At 47.4% G+C, this 12,312-nt stretch overlaps 1 protein-coding gene across 7 annotated transcripts in view; it reads right to left on the minus strand.

Annotated features, from left to right (window-relative positions):
* Positions 1 to 12,312, minus strand: part of LOC143963733 (ras-like protein family member 12) — a 101,626-nt gene that overhangs the window by 36,351 nt on the left and 52,963 nt on the right. For all 7 annotated transcript variants that reach the window (XM_077473458.1, XM_077473454.1, XM_077473459.1 and 4 more), the window contains one exon: positions 2,193 to 2,296. In XM_077473458.1, coding sequence (XP_077329584.1) covers positions 2,193 to 2,296 — 104 coding nt within the window. The remainder of the gene's footprint in view (positions 1 to 2,192; positions 2,297 to 12,312) is intronic.

The raw sequence follows: 12,312 nt of genomic DNA on the forward strand, positions 1-12,312 counted from the left end.
AGCCATAGACGGGACTTGACCGCCATATTATTGGTTAGATAAAATTTGCTATAATTACCGTATTTATCGGCGTATAACACGCACTTTTCCCCCTTAAAATCAGGGGAAAATCGTGGGTGCGTGTTATACGCTGACCCCCCGCCGATTCTCAGCTTCTCTGCCTTTTCTGACGTTCTCGGCAGCTTTCGGCAGCTTTCAGCTATTTTCGGCCGTTCTTGGAGGCTTTGGGCTATTTTCAGCCGTTCTCGAACGGCCGAGTGCGGTCGAAAATAGCCGAAAATAGTCGAGAACGGCTGAGAGCTAACGAGCGCCGCCGAGATACACAGGAAATCCGCTCTGTATCTCTTAAATGGAAAGCCTGCAAAAGAAACTGTCAAGGCTGCAAATGACTGACGAGGCTGTAATGGAAGGCTGAAAATGACATGCAAGGCTGCAAATGACTGACAAGGCTGCAATGCAAGGCTGCAAATGACACTGATAAGGCTGCATTGATGGGCATTTAAATGTAAATTTTTTTCCTTAAACTTCCCTCCTAAAAGTTTTTCTCTTTAAAATTCCCTCCTAAATTTGGGGTGCGTGTTATACGCCGGCGCGTGTTATACGCCGATAAATACGGTACTATAAAACTGCGGGATTGCGGGTCAATCCAGGTTCTTTCTTAATAGAACATGAAACATATACCTCCAATAAAATTAATATCTCTAAAAATTACATTTTAATAATAAATCATAAAAATATTAAATCGACTAAAGTGAACGAAAAAATAAAAATAAAATACAACATAAATAAAAATATGCACTTTGCGCTTTTTTTTTTTAGATTGGAGCACATCAGTCACTTTATATGAACATTCACTTTTTATTATTATTTTTTTTTTTTGATTATATTCATTTATGTTGTGTTTGCTAGCTCTGTAGCATATATCTTAGGATATATGTGGGGCTCGGGGAGAGGATCATATATGGTGTATGCAAGGTGATTTTTTTTCGGAGATAGCTTGGTGAAAGTGAGAGATAGAGAGTGGGTAAGGGATAAGAAGAGGGGGGAGAGAGAGAGAGATGGAAAAAAAGGGAGGGAGGGGGAGGAAGGGGGTAGGGTGGGGTAGTTGGCCGTCTCTTAATTCCCTCCCCAGTGGTTGGCTAATTGTGTGTAGCTCCTTCAGGAGCTTATATGTATAGTGGAGAAGGGCAGCCCTTAGGGGACAGGGATTGCAGGTCAAGAGTTTAAATAATGAAGGGGGTGTATTTCAGGTTATAATAAATGTGGGGTATTTAAGTAGTTAGAGTGTTTAGATGGGAGAATTCCGAGGTCAATTGGAAGTGTATCCAGAATGCCCATTTGGTCCCAAATTTTGAAGGAGTGTCACATATAGATATGTGCAATTAGTTTCGTTCGGAATTTGTTTTTTAACTGGATTTTGACAAATTTGTTAATTCCAAAATTTCCAGATTTTGAATTTCGAATTTCCAAATGTCCGAATTTTCAGATTTTCGGAAATCGAAAATTCGGAAAATAAAAAATTCAAAAATCCGAAAATTTGAAAAATCTGAAAAAAAAGAAAGAAAATCAGTAAAATTCGAAATAATAACTAACTATTAAATTATAGGTATTGGAATTTCCTTTCAAATTTGTCTGTTTGTGAACATAAGGAGTACGAATTTATCCGAAGTTACGAATTATCTGAAATAACGAATGCCGCATCTAAACGAATGGAACGTAATATTTAATAACAATAAAGAACAATAATAATAATAATAATAATAATAAAACCTTTTTATTATTATCATTTATTATTAATTTGTTCCATTCCTTTTGTTTAGATGCTGCATTTGCTATTTCGGATAAATCGTAACTTCAGATAAATTCATATTCGTTACATTCACAAACAGACAAATTTGAAAGGAAATTCCAATACCTGTAATTTAAAAGTTAGTTATTATTTCAAATTTTACAGATTTTTTTCTTTTTTTCAGATTTCCGAATTTTTGAATTTCCAAATTCTGAAAATCCGGAAATTTGTATTTTGGAAATTTGAAATTCGGAAATAAAAAAATTTGGAAGTTCAGAAATTAAAAAATTCGGAAATCTGAAAATTTGGAATTCGAAATTCGGAAATTTTCAATTTAGAAATTCGGAAAAATTCGGAAAAAATGAACATTTTTGTCAGTGCACATGGGGAGGGCATCTTTTACCTGCATCAGTCCCTCTGCTCTTTTATTCACTGGATCGGCTGTGTCCATGATTCGTACAAGAACCGGCTGCTGGTCTACCACTTCTTCTGAGGTGTAGGTGTCCTCTGTAACATAAAGAATGACATAGAACGTGATGTAAGAACTTTTCTGTCCAATGTGTTGAATGACTACTTACTACTTTCAGGGGTATTATGGTTCATCAAATGCAGCCTCACCAGCCCCCATCAAATGCAGCCTCACTAGCCCCCATCAAATGAAGCCTCACCAGTGCTCATCAAATGCAGCCTCACCATCCCCCATCAAATTCAGCCTCACCAGCGCCCATCAAATGCAGCCCCACCAGCACTCATCAAATGCAACCTCACTAGTGCTCATCAAATGCAGCCTCACCAGCCCCCATCAAAAGCAGCCTCCCCAGTGCCCATCAAATGTAGCCCACCAGCCCCCATCAAATGCAGCTTCACCAGCGCCCATCAAATGCAGCCCCACCAGCGCTTATCAAATGCAGCCTCACCAGTGCTCATCAAATGCAACCTCACCAGTGCTCATCAAATGCAGCCTCACCAGCCCCCATCAAATGCAGCCTCACTAGCCCCCATCAAATGCAGCCTCACTAGTCCCCATCAAATGCAGCCTCACTAGCCCCCATCAAATGTAGCCCACCAGCCCCCATCAAATGAAGCCTCACCAGTGCTCATCAAATGCAGCCTCACCATCCCCCATCAAATGAAGCCTCACCAGTGCCCATGAAATGCAGCCTCACCAGCCCCCATAAAATGCAGCCTCACCAGCGCCCATCAAATGCAGCCCCACCAGCGCTCATCAAATTCAGCCTCACCAGTGCTCATCAAATGCAGCCTCACCAGCCCCTATCAAATGCAGCCTCACTAGCCCCCATCAAATGTAGCCCACCAGCCCCCATCAAATGTAGCCCACCAGCCCCCATCAAATGTAGCTCACCAGCGCCCATCAAATGCAGCCTTACCAGCGCCCATCAAATGCAGCCTCACCAGCGCTCATCAAATTCAGCCTCACCAGTGCTCATCAAATGCAGCCTCACCAGCGCCCATCAAATGCAGCCCCACCAGCGCTCATCAAATGCAGCCTCACCAGTGCTCATCAAATTCAGCCTCACCAGCCCCCATCAAATGCAGCCTCACCAGCGCCCCCATCAAATGCAGCCTCACCAGCGCCCCCATCAAATGAAGTCCACCAGCCCCCATCAAATGCAGCCTCACTAGCACTCATCAAATGCAGCCTCATCAGCGCCCATCAAATGCAGCCTCACCAGCACCCATCAAATGCAGCCTCACCAGCACTCATCAAATGCAGCCTCACCAGCACTCATCAAATGCAGCCTCACCAGCCCCCATCAAATGCAGCCTCACCATAGCGCCCATCAAATGCAGCCTCACCAGCAACTATCAAATTCAGCCTCACTAGCCCCCATCAAATGCAGCTTCACCATAGAGCCCATCAATAACAGCCTCACCAGCGCCCATCAAATGCAGCCTCACCCGCGCCCATCAAATTCAGCCTCATCAGCCCCCATCAAATGCAGCCTCACCATCGCGCCCATCAAATGCAGTCTCACCAGCGCCCATCAAATGCAGTCTTACCAGCACCCATCAAATGTAGCCTCACCAGCCCCCATCAAATGCAGCCTCACCAGCGCCCCCATCAAATGCAGCCTCACCAGCGACCCCATCAAATGAAGTCCACCAGCCCCCATCAAAAGCAGCCTCACCAGCACTCATCAAATGCAGCCTCACCAGCGCCCATCAAATGCAGCCTCACCAGCACCCATCAAATGCAGCCTCACCAGCACTCATCAAATGCAGCCTCACCAGCACTCATCAAATGCAGTCTCACCAGCCCCCATCAAATGCAGCCTCACCATAGCGCCCATCAAATGCAGCCTCACCAGCAACTATCAAATTCACCCTCACTAGCCCCCATCAAATGCAGCTTCACCATAGAGCCCATCAATAACAGCCTCACCAGCGCCCATCAAATGCAGCCTCACCAGCGATCCACCAAATTCAGCCTCATCAGCCCCCATCAAATGCAGCCTCACCATCGCGCCCATCAAATGCAGTCTCACCAGCGCCCATCAAATGCAGTCTTACCAGCACCCATCAAATGTAGCCTCACCAGCGCCCATAAAATGCAGCCTCACCAGCACCCATCAAGTGCAGCCTACCAGTCCCCATCAATGAATGTTTGCTTGCTTCCATTCATTCGGGAATCGGGACACAAACACAGTCCGCCCTGACACTATGTGCCTGCTGATGCTGATATTTAGTTGCTTGCTGCAGAGAGAAAAGAGTAGGAACACCAGTGCCTGGGTTCCCTAGGCAGCAGTGCACCCTAGGCACCTGCCTTGTTTGCCTAGTGGTAGCACCGGCCCTGATCCCGGGAGGCTGAGAGAGCAGAGACAAATCATTCTTGCATAGGCAAGTATGGCGGCTGTTAGGGGACGAGGCCAGCCAAAAAGTGTAGAATTTGTACAGGGAGCTATCAGTGCTCTGGGGGAGGTGTAGGTCCATTTTAAGAAACTCGGATACTCCAGGCTGGACCTGTAGCGTTTTATTCCCAACCTAGTTAGAGGGGAGGGGGAGAAATGGATGTCTCATCTCATTTTTCCTTGTTTCAACACATGCCATTGTCCGACGGATTTTGTCCAACGGATTTTGTCCGAAACTGTTGCATACACACGGTCGGACAAAGTTGTTGGAAAATCCGATCGTTCAGAACGTGATGACGTTATTTTGTTATGATGGGACTACGTTCAGGCTAGTAGTCAATAGCTTTGGTGTAGGAACTTTTGGCAGCCATGTTTTGACACATGTTACGATGGTCTTCACTCTACATCTATATTTTGATTAACTACACTTTCCCTCTTAGCCCTTGTACACAGGGTCGGACATTCCGACGGACCGCGTTGTCGGATAATCCGACCGTGTGTGGGCTCCATCGGACTGTTTCCGTCGGAATATCCGACGGACCAAGTTTTCCAGCTTGGCTATAAAACTTTCCAACAACATGATCCGATCGGACCTTGTCCGATCATGTGTAGAGTATTCCGATCGGACAAGGTCCGATCGGATCATGTTGTTGGAAAGTTTTATAGCCAAGCTGGAAAACTTGGTCCGTCGGATATTCCGATGGAAACAGTCCGATGGAGCCCACACACGGTCGGATTATCCGACAACGCGGTCCGTCGGAATGTCCGACCCTGTGTACAAGGGCTAAGAGGGAAAGTGTAGTTAATCAAAATATAGATGTAGAGTGAAGACCATCGTAAAATGTGTCAAAACATGGCTGCCAAAAGTGTTCTCATATTTATACCCTCCTACTCATTGTTCCTTCCCCGCAATTCTCCCCATACACCCATTTGTCCAATAGTGTGTGGATCTAAATGGGTAGTATCCAATAGGATGATTTTTTTAAATACAGGGAAGTCTTTGCAAACCTCTTGCTAATAATGTTACAAATATTTCTAAATTTTTCAATATGTGAACGGTGTAGTTTGGACAACCCAACGTTGTATTCCTTGGGGAGAGAACTAACACCTGGAATTGCTGATTATCACATCTGGAGTTTGCAACTTGTTGGCTGATTTTAACGATTACCAAACTACAAACTACACTGCACTGCGTTATGTTATAGGAAGAAATGCATGATCAGACCTTGGACCAGTGACGGCCCAGTCAAGTGACCATACTAGAAATAGTTGGTCCACATCCGGGGTGAGTGTATATCCATGTGGGGCACTTGAATGGAACACTAGTGGAGCCCCGGTTTCATTCTGAAGATTTTACACACAGCACTTTTATCACTATATGGGACTTGTATAGCTATTTGTGTGGCTTTATTTTATTTTTGATGCATTTCTAGCGCAATGTATGATTATTGTTATTATTGAGTTTTGCATGTAACGTATAGCATCGCAGCTGGTGTGAAGTACACAGGAAGAAGAACCCAATCTTCAAGGTTGGAGAGGAGGTCTAGTTGTCAACTGCAAACCTTAAATTATCTCTGCCCTCATGGAAACTTGGGCCAAGGTTCATTGGGCCCTTTAAAATTAAGAGGATGATCAACCCTGTGGCATTTGAGTTGGCATACAATAACTCCATCCAATCCACCACTAATCAAACAGCCTTCTGGGCAAACTTTGGGTTCCATCCTCCCTTCCTCCCTAACATCATCCCTGAAATGTCTGTTCCTGCCACTCAAGACCGGATAGCTTCCATATAGTCTAACGTTCAAAAGATTCGGGATACTTTGCAGAAAGCTCAGGACAGTTATAAGAGACAGTATGACGAGGGAGGAAGGAGAACCCAATCTTCAAGGTTGGCGAGGAGGTCTGGTTGTCAACTGCAAACCTTAAATTACCTCTGCCCTCACGGAAACTCGGGCCAAGGTTCATTGGGCCCTTTAAAATTAAGAGGATGATCAACCCTGTGGCATTTGAGCTGGCATTACTAAACTCTTATGCCCTGTACACACGGTCGGAAATGCTGACGGAAAAAGTCAGATCGGATTATGTTGTCGGAAAATCCGAACGCGTGTGGGCTCTAATCGGACTTTTTCCGTCGGAAATTCCGACAGAAAAAGTTTGAGAGCTGGATCTAACATTTTCTGACAACAAAATCCGATCGGACTTTTTCCAATATTGTGTAGTGAATTCTGACCCACAAAGTGCCACGCATGCTCAGAAAAAAATTTGGAGACAAAAGCTATTGGCTACTGGCCTCTACGTAGTCCCGTCGTACGTGTATAACGTCACCTCGATCGAATATTCCGACAACTTTGCGCGACCGCGTGTATACAAGATAAATTTCGGACCGAATCTGTTGGAAAAAAATCCAACGGATTTTGTGGTCGAAATGTCCGACCGTGTGTATGGGGCACAATACTTTTTTTTTGTTTATTTACTCACAAGATCTGTGGCGTTAAAGTAGAATTTTTATATATTCCTACACCGCACCTGGTGTGAACAAGCCCTAATAGTAGAAGGTTATGTCAGAAGGGATGAAAGGAACCACCAAGCGCTACACCACACCAGTGCATAGCACAGTACAACCTTCTTATAACAGAAAGTATTCATGTCTCGTTATATCACGTCCCCAAAAATAAGACGTTTTGTGATTCCAGGATTAGATAGTGGGCAGTAGCATGCAAATCATTCTTGCCCCAATGGCCAATCTAGAGCTGCTGGTGTATAGTACAAATCTTATAGCATTATAGAGCTGTTTATTTCCAACTGCATGCAAGTTTCAGACATTTGAACCGTCATCATTGTGTGAAAAGTGTATGACAGTGTATGGAAACCATGGCATCTATGTGTAGGGCAGTGGTCTCCATCCTGTGACCTGGGGGCCAGATGTGACTTTTTTTGCCTTTATCGGGCCTTGGGGCACTATTCCTCCCACTGACACCAACAATGGGGCCAGGCTATGCGTGGCAAGTTACACACTACATCTAGCAGCAGGCGATGATGGCAAGTGACACACTGCAGTTGGTGACAGGCGACGGTGCCAAGTGACAAGCTGCATCTGGTGGCATGGGACAGTGGCAAGTGACACACTGCATCTTGTGGCTGGCGACAGTGGCAAGTGACACGCTGCATCTCGTGGCTGGAGACAGTGGCAAGTGACAAACTGCATCTGGTTGCAGGCGACGGTTGCAAGTGACGCGCCGCATCTGGTGGCAGGCGACGGTTGCAAGTGACACGCTGCATCTGAAGGCAGGTGACGGTGGCAAGTGACAAGCTGCATCTGGTGGCCAGTGGACGGTGGCAAGTGACACACTGCATCTGATGGCAGATGACAGTGACATGCTACATCTGGCAAGTAACATGCTGCATCTGGTGGCAGGCGATTGTGGCAAGTGATACGCTGCATCGAGCAAGTGACAAGCTGCATCTGGTGGCAGGTGACATTGGCAAGTGACACGATGCATCTGGTGGCAAGCAACAGTGCCAAGTGACACGCTGCATCTGGTGGCAGGTGACGGTTGCAATTGACAAGCTGCATCTGGTGGCAGGCGACGGTGCCAAGTGACACGCTGCATCTGAAGGCAGGTGACGGTGGCAAGTGACAAGCTGCATCTGGTGGACGGTGGCAAGTGACACGCTGCATCTGATGGCAGAGGACAGTGGCAAGTGACATGCTGCATCTGGCAAGTAACATGCTGCATCTGGTGGCAGGCGATTGTGGCAAGTGACACGCTGCATCTAGAAAGTGACAAGCTGCATCTGGTGGCAGGCGACGGTGCCAAGTGACACGCTGCATCTGGTGGCAGGTGACGGTGCCAAGTGACACGCTGCATCTGGTGGCAAGCGACGGTGCCAAGTAACACGCTGCATCTGGTGGCAGGCGACTGTGCCAAGTGACACGCTGCATCTGAACGCAGGCAACAGTGCCAAGTGACACGCTGCATCTCGTGGCTGGAGACAGTGGCAAGTGACAAACTGCATCTGGTGGCAGGCGACGGTTGCAAGTGACACGCCGCATCTGGTGGCAGGCGACGGTTGCAAGTGACACGCTGCATCTGAAGGCAGGTGACGGTGGCAAGTGACAAGCTGCATCTGGTGGCCAGTGGATGGTGGCAAGTGACACACTGCATCTGATGGCAGATGACAGTGACATGCTACATCTGGCAAGTAACATGCTGCATCTGGTGGCAGGCGATTGTGGCAAGTGACACGCTGCATCTAGCAAGTGACAAGCTGCATCTGGTGGCAGGTGACATTGGCAAGTGACACGATGCATCTGGTGGCAAGCGACAGTGCCAAGTGACACGCTGCATCTGGTGGCAGGTGACAGTTGCAATTGACAAGCTGCATCTGGTGGCAGGCGACGGTGCCAAGTGACATGCTGCATCTGAAGGCAGGTGACGGTGGCAAGTGACAAGCTGCATCTGGTGGACGGTGGCAAGTGACACGCTGCATCTGATGGCAGAGGACAGTGGCAAGTGACATGCTACATCTGGCAAGTAACATGCTGCATCTGGTGGCAGGCGATTGTGGCAAGTGACACGCTGCATCTAGAAAGTGACAAGCTGCATCTGGTGGCAGGCGACGGTGCCAAGTGACACGCTGCATCTGGTGGCAGGTGACGGTGCCAAGTGACACGCTGCATCTGGTGGCAAGCGACGGTGCCAAGTGACACGCTGCATCTGGTGGCAGGCGACAGTGCCAAGTGACACGCTGCATCTGAACGCAGGCAACGGTGCCAAGTGACGCGCTGCATCTGGTGGCAGGCGACGGTTGCAAGTGACATGCTGCATCTGAAGGCAGGTGACAGTGACAAGCTGCATCTGGTGGCCGGTGGACGGTGGCAAGTGACACACTGCATCTGATGGCAGACGACAGTGGCAAGTGAAATGCTACATCTGGCAAGTAACATGCTGCATCTGGTGGCAGGCAATTGTGGCAAGTGACACGCTGCATCTAGCAAGTAACAAGCTGCATCTGGTGGCAGGTGACATTGGCAAGTGACACGATGCATCTGGTGGCAAGCGACAGTGCCAAGTGACACGCTGCATCTGGTGGCAGGCGACGGTTGCATTTGACAAGCTGCATCTGGTGGCAGGCAACGGTTGCAAGTGACACGCTGCATCTGAAGGCAGGTGACAGTGGCAAGTGACAAGCTGCATATGGTGGCAGGGGATGGTGGCAAGTGACACGATGCATCTGGTGGCAGGTGACGGTGCCAAGTGACACGCTGCATCTGAATGCAGGCAACGGTGCCAAGTGACGCGCTGCATCTGGTGGCAGGCAACGGTTGCAAGTGACACGCTGCATCTGAAGGCAGGTGACAGTGGCAAGTGACAAGCTGCATATGGTGGCAGGGGATGGTGGAAAGTGACACGCTGCATCTGATGGCAGAGGACAGTGGCAAGTGACATGCTGCATCTGGCAAGTAACATGTTGCATCTGGTGGCAGGCGATTGAGGCAAGTGACACGCTGCATCTAGCAAGTGATAAGCTGCATCTGGTGGCAGGTGACATTGGCAAGTGACACGATGCATCTGGTGGCAAGCGACGGTGCCAAGTGACACGCTGCATCTGGTGGCAAGCGACGGTGCCAAGTGACACCGATGCACCTGGTGGCAGGTGACGGGGGTATGGTGCATCTGGTGGCAAGTGACAAGCTCAGGGTTCCCACAAATTCTGCATTATGGTGAGTTGAACTATTTCATTTCATATTACAATGTAATGTAATAGAAATAATGTGATTCAATCATCCTGATGCCATATAAAACATGGTGTCGGGATGATTTAAGTGCTAACACGTCCTTTGGAAGGATTATTTCATTTTCCTTGACCAATGTTAGAAATGGTGAAGGAGCCAACATGAGCTGCAGACTTTTACTGCATTCAAGTTCTTTATTTCTTGTTTCCAAACCCCTACATTGCTAAGTAGTAGAGCTGTGATTAGTTAATGCCGGTAAAATTCAGGCTGTGGTTGGCATGCTTAGTTTAGACTTACTGAAACAACTGTAAACTCAAAAGTTTAGAATTACCGGCGATAAGCTGTTGAGCATTATCCTCAGGTGTTGTGCCATCGACTCGTTGCCATAAAAAACATTTGTAAAGGGGAGGAGTTAGTAAGATGACCACGCCCATGTGGGGGGCACCAGAAATATTTCTGCACCCAGACTTCTATGACGCTAGGATTGGCCCCGGTCAGCAGCTACAGTTTTTGTAGCTGCTGACTTTAAACACAAAAAAAGCTCCGCTTTAAGTGTATACATGACAGTTCTGAAATATAAGAGCAGATTGCCATCTCAACGTATGATGGTAACAGTGGGGTTGATTTACTAAAAGGCAAATAGACTGTGCACTTTGCAAATGCTGTTGCTCCAGAGCTTAGTATACAAGGGTAAAAACTCTGCTAACTTCCATCATCCAATCATGTGCAAGCAAAAATGCTTGTTTTTTTTTTTTTAATTCTTGCATGTGATTGGGTAGTCTGTGCAAAGTGAACCTTCACTTCATTTACTAAGCTCTGGAGCAACTGCACTTGCAAAGTGCACCCACTGTGTCCTGCCAATGATTTCTTGGTAATTACCTCTTTTCGTAGAGCCAGAACAAAAATGAGTAACTATTGTGGAATGAAGAAATATTTGTACAGGGGTGATGGACAGATCTGGCTAATTAGGTGTTATATCTGGAAAAGGGTTTATCACAAAGTCAGTTCTAAAGATTGAAAACAACACTGAGCTACGAAGTCTACAGATACCTGCTAGGGCCCCCGGGATTGGAAAGCTTGTATTAGTATAAAGAGATTTGCAGCAAGAGCCCGTAACTGAAACTCACCAACTGCTTACGTTGCCCATCCAGACAAAATTGCTAAAGAAAAAATGCCTTAGCATCCATAGTGGAACTATAGAGAGCCCTAGACACAGGGGGCTTGGTGCGAACTCATAGTGATATATACGTGTGCAACCTTCTGCTCACCTCAACGTTTCTGGCCTACTGAGGATCACCCCAACTTTTCTGGCCTACTGAGGACCACCCCAGCTTTTCTGGCCTACTGAGGACCACCCCAGCTTTTCTGGCCTACTGAGGACCACCCCAGCTTTTCTGGCCTACTGAGGACCACCCCAATTTTTCTGGCCTACTGAGGACCGCCCCAACTTTTCTGGCCTACTGAGGACCGCCTCAACTTTTCTGGCGGCCTACTGAGGACCACCCCAACTTCTCTTGCCTACTGAGGACCACCCCAACTTTTCTGGCCTACTGAGGATCACCCCAACTTTTCTGGCCTACTGAGGACCACCCCAACTTCTCTGGCCTACTGAGTACCACCCCAACTTTTCTGGCCTACTGAGGACCACCCCAACTTTTCTGGCCTACTGAGGACCACCCCAACTTCTCTGGCCTACTGAGGACCACCCCAACTTTTCTGGCCTACTGAGGACCACCCCAACTTCTCTAGCCTACTGAGGACCACCCCAACTTCTCTAGCCTACTGAGGACCACCCCAACTTTTCTGGCCTACTGAGGACCACCCCAACTTTTCAACCCTACTGAGGACCAGGGGGTCATCAAAAGCAAAGATGCCAACACCAACATTTTTCTAATCATGACAGTTATAATGGCTCT

The sequence above is a fragment of the Lithobates pipiens genome, unplaced genomic scaffold, assembly GCF_037356315.1.
Source record: "Lithobates pipiens isolate NorthernLeopardFrog02 unplaced genomic scaffold, aLitPip1_a1.2 Scaffold_8, whole genome shotgun sequence".
Lineage (NCBI taxonomy): Eukaryota > Metazoa > Chordata > Amphibia > Anura > Ranidae > Lithobates > Lithobates pipiens.